Source organism: Ictalurus furcatus, chromosome 1 (genome assembly GCF_023375685.1).
Source record: "Ictalurus furcatus strain D&B chromosome 1, Billie_1.0, whole genome shotgun sequence".
NCBI classification, from domain to species: Eukaryota; Metazoa; Chordata; class Actinopteri; order Siluriformes; family Ictaluridae; genus Ictalurus; species Ictalurus furcatus.
Window position 1 is genome coordinate 7,080,533 of NC_071255.1, and position 16,754 is coordinate 7,097,286.

Sequence of the window (16,754 nt, forward strand, 5' to 3'; positions counted from 1 at the left end):
AAAATGCAACTTATAATGACTTCTCCAGTCTCAAAAGTATTCAACCCCCTGAGTAGAAACCCTCACAGCAGCACAAATATGTAAAACAGGTGTTTTATTTATTTAATTAATTGTTTGATTATTTTTTTATTTTTTTTATTTATGTGCATTTTATTTCATGAACAATGCTTTGGCAATACTGTAATACAGTCATGCTAATAAAGCTTGTTTTAATTGAATTGAATTGAATTGAGTGAGAGAGAGAGACAGAGAGAGAAAGAGAGAGAGAGAGAGAAAGAGAGATTTATTAGGTATGCTTTATATACTTTACTTTTTTTTTTTTTTTTAGCTGTCTACCACAGTATATAGATGACAAGTAAAAAGATGAAAGGTTGGTTTCAAATGTGGCATTTGGAATCTGTTGTTGTTAACACTCAATATGAGGTCCAAAAAGCTGTCAGTGAACCATCATCAGGCTGAAAAATCATCATTAGGCTGAAAAGTCAATACAAATCCATCAGAGATATATATATATATATATATCAGAAACATTAGCTGTAGCCAAAAAGGCTATTTGGATCATTTTTAAAAAGAAAGAAAGCTCTGGTGAGCTCACGAACATCGAAAGGCCCGGACAACCATGGAGAACAACTGTGGTGGATATAACAAGAATTATTTCCCTGATTAAGAAGAAACCCTTCACAAGATCAAAAACACCATCCTGGAGGCAGGCTTGTCAAAGTCAACAATCAGGAGATCAATCAGCTTCACACAGTTCAAAAGCACAGGGTCCACCAGAAGATGTAAGTAATTGAAATTAAATAATGATTATGACCTCAAAGTACAGACTTTCAGCTTTTATTTGAGAGTATGTACATCCAAATCGGGTGAACGATGCAGCAATTACAGGACTTTATATATGTGTCCACCTACAAATATCTTTTAGTACTTGGTTGCAAATCCTTTGACTGCCTTAAGTATAAACATCATAACTGCCATAAACATCATTATTTAATTTCAACTCCAATATACTGTGGTAAACAGCCAACTAAAATAACTAACTTTGTCAATGTCCAGATTGTTATGGACCTAACTATATATGCAGTGAGCTGAGTCTCGCTATCTTGCCTATTTTTCGAGTTGATCGATCCCTTGTTATAGGAACTGAGGAAAAACTGGCTCACGTGTAATTGAATTGTATTCTGGCTGCAAAACTTTATAATAATTCAGGCCAACACAGCAAAATGACCAATGTGCAGTCTATCATCATCCATCGTCCACCCCCCCCCCCTTTTTAGTCAGCGACTCACCATCAGTATAATAAACCCTGAAAGTTCAGCGTGCTGTGTTAGACTGATGAGAGGTTAACTGGCAGATACATCAGTTAATACAAGCATTTTGTTTCTCTGGATGTCTTTCCTCCTCTGTGCTCGCTCAATGTTTGTTTTAGTTGTAAATTGGCTATAGCATTTCTCAGGGGAGTCCAGTATTAGCTGATCCTGAAGCTTCACAGGCTTGCATTTAATCAGGACATTTTTTGCCACTACACTTTCTATAACGTTAAGGCACAATCATAATTACAACTTGGTCCAAGCTTTTTTTTTTTTTTTCTGTAAAACTGATTACAGGACCCGTTGTTTTGGAGGCTACGTGCATACAGAACTTCACTGCAGATTCTTCTTCCACTGGTTTATTTTCAGATATATAGCAAAGGTGTTTGTGTTAATGTGCACATCAGGAGAAAGTGAGACAACACTGTGTAGGTACAGCTAGACACTGTGTGGGAGGTGATAACTTCTTATGAATGTGGGAATTTTATGTATATAAAAATGTAAAAATGAACACATAAAACCACAACAAAAAGTTTTTTTTTTTTTTTACAGTTTCATTTTTATTGAACATTTCTGCTGAAAATTTCTGCTGTACATTTCTGCTGAACATTTCTACTGAACATTTCTGTTGAACATTTCTGCTGAACTAAACATTTCTGCCGAACTAAACATTTCTGCTGAAATTTCTGCTGAACTAAACATTTCTGCTGAACACGTCTACCAAACATGTCTGCGGAACATCACCTTTTCTCTTCTCTCCTCCCCTCCCTTTCCCAAATATTCCATTGAGAAGAAAAAAGAAAACAAATTGAGAAACACACAGCAGTAAACATTCACAGGTTTTTTTTTCTTTTTATACTAACAAAGGAAAACAAAATTAAAAGTACCCCCCCCCCCGCCGGTTACATAGATATTGTAAGACCCAACAACAGGCACCAAAATTTAAGTGGGAAGTGTCTGTAACTCCATAAAGTATATGATACAGGCATGCCATTTAAAAAAAAAAAAATTTTCCGAACAACCCTTCATCGTATACCTTATTTTCTCGAGTTTTAGAAAAAACATCACGTCCTTTAGCCACTGGGAGATAGATGGGTATTTAGCAGACTTCCAATGCAACAGTAGGGAACGTCTTGCTATAAGGGATGTGAAAGCAATAACATCCTTTTGTATCGAGCTCAATGGAACTGAGTCATCAGGAATCCCAAATACAGCAATCAATGGGCAAGGCTTTAAATCTACCCTAAGAATAGTGGACATGATGGTAAAAAAAACCAGACCAAAAACCATGGAGATCAGGGCAGAAGAAACACATATGGCCAAGATGGCAGGGAGAGCCATGGCATTTATCACACTTGTCCTCTACGTCCGGATACATCACAGAAAGTCTCGACTTGGACAGATGCACTCTATTTAAAACTTTGAACTGTATAAGTCCAAGATGAGCACAAGAAGTGGTAGACTGTACCCTCCCTATAGCATGTTCCCAACACTCCTCTCTTATCTGTACCCCTAAGTCCCACGCATTCCTAATTTTGTTACTCGACTCACTACCTAGCGCCAGAATAAAATCATAAATCCTAGAAATCATTCCTCTCTGATGTGGATTGTTTGAAAACAAGCTTTCCCAAGCCTGTTCAGGAGGCGCAGAGGGGAAATTAGGAAAACATCTAGAAACGAAATTCCGAATTTGAAAATACCGAAAAAAATGCGTCACAGGGAGGTCATAAGTGGATACCATATTGGCAAAGCTATCAAACACACCTTCGGCATATAGATTTCTAACTTGTTTAATACCCTTGTCATACCATACTGAAAATGTGGAGTCCAAACACGATGGATGAAATAGATGGTTATTGACTAAAGGACCCAAAGAGGATGCACCTACAAATTTAAAGCGCCGTCTAAATTGATACCAAGTCATAAGTGTGTTGAGGAAAACTAGATTATCAGTATATAGGGAGAGTTTTGTAGGTAAAGAGGAGTAAAGCAAAGCAGGTAAAGAGGATTCCCTACAAGCAGATAGTTCCAATTTAGACCAAGAAGATCCAGGAGATTTAACCCAGTAGCAAAGTTTATGAATGTGCGCAGCCCAGTAATAGAATTGAAAATTGGGTAATGCAAGTCCTCCACTGAGTCTACATTTCTGCAATAAAGATTTACTAACCCTTGGTGGCTTCCCTCCCCAAATAAATGTACTAATTATCTTATCCAATGAATCGAAGAATGATTTTGGCAGAGAAAGATGCACTTGCTGGAACAAGAAAAGAAACTTCGGTAATATATTCATTTTGACGACACTGATCCTGCCAATCAGAGAAAGGGGTAAGTTACCCCAACTCTGAATGTTAGATTTAACCTTTGAGATAAGGGGAGTGAAGTTAGCTGATGAAAGATTAGATAAAGAACGTGTCACGTTGATACCTAGGTATTTAAAACCTGACTGACAAAATCAAAACGGTAACTCTGACTGTTGGAGAGAAAATGCTGCAGTATTGACAGGAAAACAGTCGCTTTTATATAAATTTAATTTATAACCAGAGACAACACCGAAGGACTCCAGAACACCCAAGACAGCTGGCATAGAGGCAATAGGATCGGTTACATACAATAACAAATCATCAGCATACAGCGACAATTTGTATTCTACACCGTATCGAACTATTCCTTTAAACAAGGGAGAACATTTTAGTGCAATAGACAGCGGCTCGATGGCGACAGCAAAAAGCAGAGGGGATAAAGGACAACCTTGACGACACCCTCGTCCGAGAGCAAAATAATCCGAATAAATATCGTTTGTCTGAACCCTGGCATTAGGGGATGAGTAAAGGAGGCTAATCCTTTATTTCTTAATAAACTTATCCCCAAATTTGAACATCCTCAAGACTGCAAATAAATGATTTATTTTTTAAGCCGTCTGTCATTGCTGCTTCCGCTGTGGTAGACAATTGCATAATGTAGGAAAGGTCATAGATCTGCTCTAAAGACCTTTTACAGTGTGACATTTCAGATTGATGCTCCCTTTCTTGGTAATCAGAGATATAAAACAACATATTTTTGCAGTAAAAGGTGTTCTTAATCTGATCTGAAGTAATCTGATGGCCCTGACATCTAGCCTGAAAGTTACACTTGGTGCTTTTAGAATGTGAATAAATGTGAACATTTCTTACCTTGTTAACAGAAATACACCATAAGGCCACAAGTATGTGGACACCTGACCTCTTGAGTCTTCCCCAAGTGTTTACCACAAAGTTGGAAGCACACAATTTTCCAGAATGTTGTTGTATGCTGTAGCATTACCATTTACCTTCACTGGAACTAAGAGGCCCAAACCTGTTGCATCATGTTTCATCATGACAACATTCCCCTGTGCACAAAGCGATCTCCATGAAGACATGGTTTACCAAGGTTGGAGTGGATGAACTCGAGTAACCTGCACAGAGACCTGACCTCAACCCCACTGAACACCTTTGGGATGAACTAGAACACAACTGTACCCCAGACCCTCCTCACCCAACATCACCGCCCAACCTAATACTCTTGTGGCTGAATGAGCACAAATCCCCACAGCCACGCTCCAAAATCTAGTGGAAAGCCTTCCTAGATGAGTGGAGGTTATTATAACAGCAAAAGGTAAGACTAACGGCATATTAACGCCTATGGTTTTAAAATTGTCCATATGCGTGTAATCATCAGGTGTCCACATACTTTTGGCCATATCATATATTTTATACATGGATATCAAAAAAAGAGCATAGTTCCACACCAGAATTAGATGACATAAATGTTTTTGGGGCTTGGCCCACAGCCTGAAATGTGTGTTAAATGTAACTGTACGCTGACACGTCTCTTTCTGGTGACATGGACAGACAGCTCGCATACATCCGAGTTGTTTGTTATAATGAGTCTTTTATTAATCACATATACATTACAGCACAGTGAAATTCTCTTCGCATAGTCCAGCATGTCAGGAAGTTGGGGTCAGAGTGCAGGGTCAGCCATGATACGGCGCCCCTGGAGCAGAGAGGGTTAAGAGGCCTTGCTCAAGGGCCCAACAGTGTTAGCTTAGCAGTGCTGGAGCTTGAATCCCTGACCTTTCGATCAGTAACCCAGAGACTTAACCGCCAAACCACCACCACCCCCATTGTTAACATGAACTTTTGAGGCTGCATGACTGAGAGGCTCCAGCTGCACTGCTAGAATTGGTTCATTGTTCTAATAATATTATGGTTTTAAATAATTAAGCATTTATTATTGAATATATAAAGCTACCCAGGGGGAAAAATATGATTTTAACAGCTTGACAGTACTATACCACTTACTATGATTAATCTCACAGTATGAGGAATGCCCTGTTAAGACTATTGGCTTTCTTTGTTGTTGACAATAATAAACGGCACGTCAGGAGATGGATGGCATCCATACGCAGGAGGTAAAAAAAACACAAAGTTGCTCTTTTGTTTGACTGCATTATTCCATCATTGATGGTATCCGGTTCTGCATCATCAGGTAATATCTGATACATTAGAATGGTGTAGAAAGCCTATATTTGCAAATGACTGTCACAGTTTGGGCCATGTTCCTTCACTAAGACACTGCTGCAATGTGAACTTTATTTTTGCTTTGAATTCAGTTGGAATGTTTTCGGAGATTGCAAACAGTAATCTAGTGAACTTGCTGAAGCACTGTTATACACGGACATTCATTTCTTGTCGTGCATTATTAAGATTTTATTTATTTGTTTAATTAATAGTCTGTCTCTCTATTACATTGTCATTAAATGTTTATCCCGACACACACTGCCGTGTACAACCAACACATCTAGCGATGCTTTATTTCGTTGAACTAAATCTCAGCACAAGTTTTGGAACGACATGAAGGGACAAAATGTATTAGTCCGTTATTGTCATGACTTTACAAACCGTTACACATCTAACTGATCACAGACCGGAAATATTAGCATTGTCCAAGAGTGAACTGTAATACAATATTGCCTTGAGCCGAGCCTTCGGTTCGCACCCGTGCTTGTCCAGATACCCGAGTTTCGAAGCATTCGTTTAGTTTAGAGCAACTGATTCATTCTGAATGAGTTACGGGAACCAAATAAGACAAAGAGATCAGGGTCGAGAAAGTGCTGGACCATGGAAACATTTGCACACTGATTCCATAGCAGCTCCTTAAGGTGGTTTTCTTTAATTTTAAACCATTTAGGCAACATGGGGAAAATTAAATTGAAGACACAGGATACATTTTTCCCCCCAGAGGGCTACAGTGGTCAAAGTTTGTGCATTACTAATGTTTAAAAAAAATAAAATAAAATCATCAAAACATGGGCCAGGGTGTATGCATTAATTTACAGATGTCAGAGGAAACATTTTTACTTGCTTGATAACACCGAGACAGACGTGAGCTAACTATTCGGATTCAAATGAGGACAATTAAACCTGCATCATGTAGCTGCTTTTAAGAGTTTAAAAACGTATCTGCATTACTATGATAAAATGAGAGGTATCACGTTCACATTGAACAACCGCCATCAAGTAAATCATAGTAATACAATTGCTGGTTAAAGTTTTAATGAATACAAAGAGTGCATGTGCAGAATTAAAAAGGTTAGCTCAGATAAATGTTAGACCAGGCATGTTAGACCTCTTCTTAAAACAAGTAGCTGGAGAAAGACTGAATTTACTTCTACACAGCAACAGCTTCTGTACATGTCAGTTTGCTGTGTAATTATGATTAGGAGTCACAGATTATTATAAACAAATAAAATTAGAATTTTTTATTAAAAAAAAAAATGGGGTAACATGAGTAATCATCTCTTATAACAGCTCTGAATCGCTAGTCACATGTAACAAAGTTAAAAGTAACGCCTTGTGGTGCAACAGGAAATTAAATAAATCTGCTAATTCGCTAATTGATGCTTACCATCAGAAAACACTAATTCCATTTAGGCATACCTTTCGTCCCAAAACTTCTAAAATATAATGTAAAAACAACGCACTCATATTTATAAAAAAAATTACATTAAAATATTTGAATAAAAGCCTAATGCAAATCCTTTCACTAAGACTGGGCTTTTTTTTTTTTTTCCTTTTCTTTCTTTCTTCTTCTTCTTTTTTTTTTTTTAAATCAGGTTCATGCCCCTACAATTCTGGCATATGTGAGACATGGGTTTGATTATGCTATACATTTTAAATTGTGGCCCAAATCATATACTTATGCCACAGCTATTAAAACATGTCAGAATGAAATGAGGAAGCCAAATGGGACTTTCAGGTTTCCAGTTTTCACACGAAACTCTAAAGAGTCTCGCCCACTCAAAGCATCTCAAGCCTGTCTCCAAACTATAAACCAAAACATGTTTTTTTTTCATTTTCTTCCACTAAAGGTTGCTTTAGAAACCTTGAAAGCCCTAACCCATTTCCGTCAAAGCCTCATTCCTCTCTCACGCTCAGCTTATCTCTTGCCGCCCCCAGCAGACTTCTCATCCTCCTTCCCATGGCTTTGTTGGTGGGCTTTAAGGTTGCTCTCTCGGCCAAAGCTCTTGCCACATGTCGAGCAGGAGTAACGGCCAGCCTTGTGTGCGCGGGCCATGTGGGCCTCCAACTGCTCAGCACGGTTGAAGCTCTCCTCGCACTCCTGGCATGGATGTGCCTTGCGCTGTGTGTGCTTCTCTTTCTTATGCGCCCGGAGTTGAGCTGGTGCAGAGAAAAAAAGGTCACACTCTGGGCACGGGATCTGGCGAGCTGTCGGAGAAGCCGCCTTTGTTTTCTTGCTGTCAGATTTGTCTTCGTCAGATTTGGGATCCTGCGAGGCAGATTTTGGTGGCCGCCCTCGCCTTCCCACTGTTTTGGGTTTAGCCTCAACTGCTGGTGGTGCTGGTGGTGCTGGGGGCGCTGCGGGTGCGTCCTCTGATTTCTCTGCAATTTCATTTTCTTCGTTTTTGCTACGTTTTTGCTTCTTCTCTCCAGTCGCCAAGCTTGTTTCGGCTTTGGGAGGCCGGCCACGCCTCTTGACAGGGCTGCTGCCATTGCAGTGCTGGTTCGCTGCGTGGTTTTCTTGATGGCTCAGCAGCTCAGACTCCTCTTCAAATCCCCTGCCACATTTACCACAGCGGTGGGTTTTGCTAGGATTGTCAGTGTCGTCTCCATCCGGGCGCGCAGGGTGCTGGGCCAGACGGTGAGTACGGAGAAGTGCTTGGCTCCGGAACGTCTCGTTGCATTCTCTACACAAAAACTGACGCCCGTAACACACCTGCCGCCGGTGTGTGGTCAACTAGGGACATGAGAAGACAAACCGACCAATTAAACAGAGCTGACGATAAAAAGAGCTTCAGGCTATACAAGTTAGTTACAGCCTTAAAAGGCATCTTTGTTTCAGTGCAGCCAAGAACATAACGTACTTCGATAAAAAACAAACAAAAAAAAAAACCTTTTATAACTAAAGCCCTCCCCCAGCCTCCCCTATCATGTGGCCCATATTGGAGGAGACCAGGTATAATGATTATCTATTCTAAATAAAATCTATCGATATATAACCTAATCTATCATCTGTCTTTGATAGCTAGATAGAGAGATTTTTTTGCTTTAGTGCTTTTATACTTTTTTAAAATTACTTTTCATAACTTATGACTTTTATAAAACTATATAACGGACCGATATGGAACATGAATGATCAAAGATGTTTCTGAACACTATAACTAATTTGAACAGAGAACTAGGCTGTAATAACGTGGACTATTTTACATGTAAAACATGTTGCATTACTTTTCATCTTGCGTTCTATAAACATTCGCATATGAATGATGTAAATTGGGAGGAAGTGCGCGTCTCGTTATCCATGACATTGTCAAATCTCCGGCTCTCAGACCCTCACTGAACAGAGCAGACACAGAGAGAGGTGACAGGGCAGTGGGAAGGCAAGACCTCACGCTTGTAGGACAGTACTGGTCACATTTTGAAAGTCGTTAAGGTTTGTCCAAGAATCGCTAGGCATGTTTTTTGGCAACAACAACAACAAAAAAAATCCACTAAAGGTGTCTGAAAAGTCGCTAAGTTGGCAACACTGGTCTGCACTGACTGCCTGATAAAAGGCGGGCTAAACTCCGCCTCTCCCCAGCAAAAAGAAAATACAGAGGGAGAGGGAACGCAAGGTTTTTCATTTATGCACATTCTATTTGAAAAGCAATAAAATGCACCTAGTACCAAAATTATGCCCTGTCTGTGTTTTTTTTCTTGAAAACATTTTGCGCCCCCTTTCCGATCTCTCCACGCCTCACCACGGGGGTGCACCCCCCTGGTTGAGAATCACTGACCTAGACTATTATTCTTGGAAGTTTTAGGACTATATGTGGCATGCGAGGAGAAAAATCAGACACGTGTTTCAGTCGCATCACCTGCAGTAAAAGTCACTCGCAACATTTAACACTCCTCACTTGACTGATCCCTGTTAGCTATTACACTGGTGGGGAAATAACAGCTGATTGGTTCAATTAGTTCTGTCGGCTTAATTTCTCAGTTTTATTAGGTCATACAAACTTTTTTTTTTTAAATGGGTGTAAGCATTCCTCACTGTTTTTGGTATGATGGAGCAGGTGCAGATGCTTCAGGTGCAATTTGAAGATCAATATCCAAGTACAAACAAGTGTTTAAGCACATGTCTATTACTACGGCATATAACGTCATGAACTCTTGACATTCGCTGTGTGAGGCAATCACACTTAAATAGCAACGTTTCAGGCATCTTCAGACAGACGGATGATGTTAAACTGGATCCTTATCCCAACAGAAACTCGGTATTGTCGCCTCAGTATCTTTCTAAACTTGGTACGTTTAGAAAGAAAAAGGGAAACCAATTTTTCATCGTTTTTTGCCGTTTGGCCGAAACGTAGCCGCATCGACACGCGACAGGTTTTTCCGTACGTGACAAAACGATGAGCTGCTGGAGTCGAAGGACACAGACATGAACAATGATACAAAGAAAAACAGAAAAAAAAGCTCATAGGAATATCCCTTCACCTCTGAGAATGTACGGAAGCTCTCTCCGCAGTGTGCGCACTTGAAGGGTTTGTCTTCCTTGTTGTGAGTAGACTGATGCAGTGTTAGTTCCTCAGAGGATGGGAATGTGCGATCACAAACATAACAGGTGAAGAGTGTGTCACACTATAAGGAAAAAAAAAAAAAGCAAACAAAATATACTCAATAACTTTATAGACACGAGCAAATGTTTTAGGTCACTTTTTGGTTTGAACAATTCCAACTACTCTGAAAAACTCTGCCAACACTACACAAGCCAAGTCTTAGGGAAAAAAATTTGATATGATTTTTCAGACTGAGCATCAGTTTACATTGGGTTTTTTTTTTCCTCCCTGCCAACAGTGATGCCAAAATGAGTAACCTACTTCTTAGTATTAATTAACAACGGAGGTCACAAAGATTTTATTGTTTTGTTTCTGTTACATAGGAATTGTTGTCGTCAGTGACTGGTGCTGAAGTTTATGTTTAACGTTTTCTCAGTACTTCCCCTTGATATTTGCACAGAGCACAGTTTACAGTCTGCTTTGCTTGCCAGCTTTAATCATGAAATACATCCAGATCACCATGAATTGGTAGCGTTTGTTCATTAACATGCCAACGTACATGAGACTAACGTCTCAGAGAATCAGTTAATATCTGAATATTTTTTTTACGAGTACATTTTACTGAGTAGATAAGCATGGCATCAGACAAACACCAGTACTGGTATCAACACATCCTTAAACACTAATATGTGTCTGTGGTGGTACCAACAGCCCTAGTGAAAATATTAAGGTATTCAGTGATTTAAAAAGTGATTTAAAACTAACCTGCTGCAGTTGCTGTTTGTATTCTTCACGGTGACTCTTCTTCATATGCCTTTCCTTGGCTTTGGAGTTACAGAAGGTTATAAAACACTGGAAACACTGCAAGCTCTCATGCTGGTCTGTAAATTGAGTCAAAAGAGAACATTTTAAGCACATGCAATATGAATACATGTCTAAATGGCCAATGCTGTACAAAATATGTCTGGTTACTACTGAAAATAATAAAACTGCTAGGAAAACTGTCTTAGTTAGCAGAAAATCCAGAAACAAGCTTCTATTAGTCGCATTATCCATTTAAGTTAACATACATACTTCGTCATGAATGAACTGAAAGTGTTATATTATTTTATTCTGTGTGATCTTTCTTTGTTTACTGCTTGTGTGAAATGCCACCGTTTGCTATAATAGTAGGACCATGCAAAGAGTGGTGCATTAACCGGATGACTTGTTCTTCGCGATCACAGCACATGCTTTCATGTATACTAAAGGTTTTACCATCAGTAAAACCTCGAAACCACCCAAATCTACTTGCAGACCCCAAAAGGTGTGCCTCAAAATTTTAGACTGCTCCTTTGAGACAAGTGGAAAAACAAACTTCATCCTCCACTGCAGGATGTGAAAAGCATGCTCAGAAGTGTAGTAAATCCAGGGAAATTTCTATTGAGAGAAATTTCAAGTTACTAGAAAGAAAGTAAGTAAATTTTATTTATATAGCACATTTACCAAAGTGCTGAACAGAGTAAGAAAGAAGTTAAACAGAAAACAGAATAAAACCAAACAGAGAGAAAATAAACAATAGTAAAAATGAGATTAAAACGCCTGGGAGAAGAGATACACGTTCAGCCTCTTTTTAAAAATGATAACAGAAGGTGTAAGGCGGATGTCCAGTGGCAGTCGATTCCATAAACGAGGGGCAGCGACTGAAAAAGCTCCATCACCTTTAGTTCGAGGGACATACAGAAGAAACCTATCAGAAGATCTTAGAAATCTGCTAGATGATTGTGGAGTAAGAAGATCTTTGAGGTAAGAAGGAGCTTGATCATTAAGAGTTTTAAAGACAAAAAACAGAATCTTAAACTGAATCCTAAAGTGGACCGGGAGCCAATGGAGCGATGCTAATATTGGGGTGACATGATCATATTTCTTTGCCCTGGTCAACAGCCTTGCAGCTGCATTTTAAACCATCTGGAGACGAGCAAGAGATGACCGAGGAAGACCCGAGTACAATGAATTACAATAATCTAAACACGATCTGATAGAAGCACGAATAACCTTTTCCAAAGACAAAAATGTTTTAAGTTTAGAAATGATCCGAAGTTGATAAAAACTATTCTTAACGACCGAATTTGCTTGGTTAAGCATAATTCTGAGTCCAGGATGATACCAAGGTTCCTAACCTGGGAAGAAATTGAGGGGAAGTGATTACGAAGCTCATTAATGAGACCTCGGAGACAGTCTGAATCTAGGGGGACCCAAAAACAATTATTTCGGTTTTGTCTTCATTCAGTTGGAGAAAGTTATTCTATTTGTTAACCATTTTTCGTCGAGACAGTCCAACAATGGTTGAATGGAGTCACCAGCTTTCAAATGGTACATACAGCGGGGTATCATCAGCATATAAATGAAAAGAGACATTGTGCGTCCTGATGATATTCCTCAGTGGACACATAGATAAGTTAAAAAGAAGCGGGCCCAGAATGGAGCCTTGAGGTACACCACTAATAATAGGCGCAGAAGATGAGGAGAACTTACCCAATGCTACTGAAAAGTCATTAAGATATGAGCTGAACCATTGTAAGGTGGTACCCCTTGATACCAATCAAATGCTCTAAACGCCAAAGAAGTATGTTATGATCTACAGAATCAAAGGCAGCTGTTAGATCTAGTAGCATCAACACAGTATTTTTCCCCAGCATCAACTGCAAGTAAGATGTCACTGGACACTTTTAGCAACGCAGACTCTGTGCTATGATAAGTGGTGAAATCAGACGGGAAAGGTTCCAATAACTTAACTGAATTTAAAAACAGGATCAAAATCAAAGAAAGAAATACAACCCCACCAAATTGTTCAATCCAATGCTATCATACTTATCCTAACTTTGCCCAGGCTATCTTAAGCCTTGGGAAGGTGAAGAGAACAGTTCTTACAGGACTGAAGGACAGGTGCTGGAGGAGGATCCTGGATGATGATCGCGGTGTACGGCTTCCCCGCTTTCTCAGCGTTCACGTCAGCAGGGGCAGCAGTCTCCCCACCTCCCATCACGATCTCCTCTATCTTCAGTATATCGGAATCCATTCTGAAGAATGGGCCTATATGTGTATTCGCTACTGCAAAGAAACAAACATATAGGATTACAAACCCACCTGGATAGCTGGAATCATAAAGACCAGAATGCTAATAATAAATATGCACTCTTATGAATATGAGAGTGATGACGTTTACATGGGCAGCAGTAATCTAATTATTGACCTTATTCTGAATAAGACCATATTGTGATTAAGGTGTTTACATGAATTGCTTTTAGAATATTCCTTTCATGTTTTACATGTTATAGAACAGAGATCGATTAACGGCACACGTCATTACGTCCCCACGCCACACCTTTCCTCCAGAATTTCACGTTTCGACATACAGTTTATCTTTGTTAAGGTACCGTATACAGTTCTGAGTGTTTCATTTTTAATTTTACGAAAACTTCAAGTGCAGTTAATCATTTGTCATGCTATACGTGCAAATAGATGACTGCTTGAAGCCGTGGGCTGCGTCCCAAACTGCTTACTTACCTACTATATAGTAGCCGAAATACATGTATTTCACCTGCTATATCCTGTAGTAGGTAAGTACGCAGTTTGAGACGCAGCCGTGCTCTCGTTTGCCGTAAAACGGTTGAGCACTGCCGTGTGTGTACGTGCCCTGTCGCGAAATGCGGTGAAAACTCTCACACGGCGTTAACAGTGTGATTAAGGTGTGTACATGTCTGTAATGCACATCTATAACGCGACTAAAACAGGAATACAGACACGTCTTAATTCCATTTGTGTTTACTTCGAGTATGACCTTAATCGGATTAAGGTCATCAATAATCGCTGTTTACATGCTAGAGTCTCGTCTTAATCGGGTTAATATCAGATTATTTTTGTCCGTGTAAACGTACTGACTGTGTAATCGTGAAAGACTTTTAATCCCGCTATCACCCAAAAGAGGATTTTGAATCTGGTTCTTCCTCAACTTCATCAAGATCAGAATATAAATATATACACCTGAATTTTTCTAAGCTGCTTCATGATGAGGTCTTATCGCTCTAGAAATAAAACCAAACTCATTCTCCATTTAAAGCACGAGGTATAAATACTAAATCACCGCACAATAACTTCCTAGCTCTTGTTAAATAATGACATGAGACAGTGAAGGAGGCAGGATTTGAAGCCCCAGCCCTGGAGGTGTGAGGCAGACTTGGTGTACTTCAGTAATACTACTCGAGCTGGTACAAGTTCAGAGTTAGCTCACAAAGTTTCCAGTCAAACAGGACGTTTCAGATAAATCTCTTTCGCCAGGCTGTAGTAAAACCAGTGGATATTCAAGATATGGACTCTTCCATGTGTGTTATTTTTGGTATTGATTCGAGTTGACCGCCCGCCCCCCTCCCCTCCTCCCTCTGCTTTGGACGCACTGCTCATACATAGCAAACTTTCTTCACATTATCGATCTGCTCTTCAGTGAAGTTAGAGCTGGTTCATTAATACCGATGAAGTCATTACACAGTTAAAAGTAACCAGTAGCTAATGTTTAACAAGTTTAACAATCCCACGTCATGTCAGTTCTGCCGTGGTTAACAGTGGCGGCACGGCTAGCTAACGAATTAGCTAGTTAGCTTTAGCAGCACGCAGGATAGATGAAAAACACTGACTTTACTGAATACGTGGAAAGTGAAAGAGCAAAATGCTCATGTCCCCCTTTTCCCCCCCCGATTAGAGAATCAAATAAAGCGAGCCGGCGTCGTGTTAAGTAATTATTAAGCTGCGAAACAGTTCAAACATTAGCTAACCAAGCTAACAAACCAGGGCCTAAGTGACATGGCCTTGTCTCTGCTGCATGAAAACATACCGCTGGATCTGGGATCAGCGACCAACCGGGCTACTGATTTAGCTGCGACTCGGTTACTGAGAAAGATAACTCTATGAGTGCAATTCTTAGCAGTCGTATATGTATGTTAGCTAATTTGATAGCGAGCTAAGCTAACACCCTTAGAAATTAAACTCGCCAACTGTTGACCTGTATTGGTTAGCCAGCCGGCTGCTAAGCAATTCCTTATCCAACCAGTTCACATATAAACCACGTGCAAAGTATTAGTAACTATGGCGGGGGAAAGAAGAAGCAGAAAAAAAGGTAAGCTACAAACAACAAGGGCTACATGCTTACCTTATATAGCTGCCCTTTTTATGGAGGGAAACCGCCAGCACCAACTACTCATGCAAATAATGTAAAGGGGGCGCAAGTGAGTCGAAGACGCCAGTGAATACCGAGTCTTTTTAGTGAGCCGGGTCACGTGGTTCAGCTCACCAAACAAGAGTCGACTCTGTCGGCTACCAAACGGCTCATTGACGTTTTGGTTTCTATAAGGGACAAAAGCTTGCGCTGTTCTGATCAGTGGTTGTTCTCGTTATGGCTGAAGTTATTTAATGAGATCTTGCGTTACCGTGTAACAAACAAAACAGCATTACTTTGCATTGCAGTTCACAAAATACATATTTCAAATAATTGAAGATCGCCTCCTCTATTATTTATCTAACAATAGTGTATAAATGTAATATAATGTACTATCTAATAACACATTTTCAACAAGCATTTTCATGCACAGCTCAGATGCTGAAGAAGTTTCCAGAGAAGTACCGTGCTGTATTGCTTCAAAGCTGAATAACTTACAATAAATCAATAAAATAACCCTGTAAATAATCTAAAGGTAACTATACTCTAAAAAATTTATTTAAAAATCTGATATTTCAAATAAAATGTGATATTTAAATAGTTCTATTACGCTCATAAAAACAAAAGAGGTTCTGCAGATATAGATTTTTTCAAGCTAAAGTGTTTTTTTTGGGGCAGCTAAAAAAAAAAAAAATTATTTAAGAACCCCTGATATAAACCTGAAGTTATTGCACTGCTGGATGTTTAAACATTACACCAAAACTCTTCATGTTGGCCATTTTTCACTCTGCCCCCATGATAAGACAGTCTTATCCAGCCACAGCAACTCTTATTAGACAACTTGCTTACAGATCATACTCAGTTTTCACTATTATCAATAGGATTATCCCTTTAATTTGTATGTCTATTTTTAAAAGAAATTCTGCAGTATTATATACATTATTCATTGTAATTTATGAAACATAAGACTGGGGAGCTATATCACTAATTCATGTCAATTGACTTACTAATAGAATTGGCAAACATGAATTAGGAAATGATTTGTATAAATTGCAAATTCTCCTAGCAAACATTTGGGTAACTACATGCTCATCATTAACTTTAATATTTTCAGAACACTGTTCCCTTTACCTTCAGATGCCTCTTCTACTATACAATATTTTTAGTTTCTGGT

General features: G+C 39.3%; 1 protein-coding gene across 1 annotated transcript; it reads right to left on the reverse strand.

Annotated features, from left to right (window-relative positions):
• Positions 1–6,484: 6,484 nt before the first annotated feature.
• Positions 6,485–15,640, reverse strand: LOC128606342 (zinc finger protein 84). The gene is made up of 5 exons (XM_053622385.1): positions 15,575–15,640; positions 13,303–13,482; positions 11,158–11,273; positions 10,331–10,474; positions 6,485–8,588 (listed from the first exon to the last, which is right to left on the reverse strand). The coding sequence occupies exons 2-5, from the start codon at positions 13,448–13,450 to the stop codon at positions 7,770–7,772; spliced, it is 1,227 nt and encodes a 408-aa protein (XP_053478360.1). The 5' UTR covers positions 13,451–13,482; positions 15,575–15,640; the 3' UTR covers positions 6,485–7,769.
• Between the last annotated feature and the right edge of the window lie 1,114 nt (positions 15,641–16,754).

Coding starts and splice junctions, on each gene's coding strand:
- LOC128606342 (XM_053622385.1), bottom strand. CDS start 13,450: ATGGATTCCGATATACTGAAGATAGAGGAGATCGTGATGGGAGGTGGG. Junction 10,475..11,157: donor ACAAACAGCAACTGCAGCAG/GTTAGTTTTAAA, acceptor TTTTCCTTATAG/TGTGACACACTCTTCACCTG. Junction 8,589..10,330: donor GCTTCCGTACATTCTCAGAG/GTGAAGGGATAT, acceptor TCATGTCCCTAG/TTGACCACACACCGGCGGCA.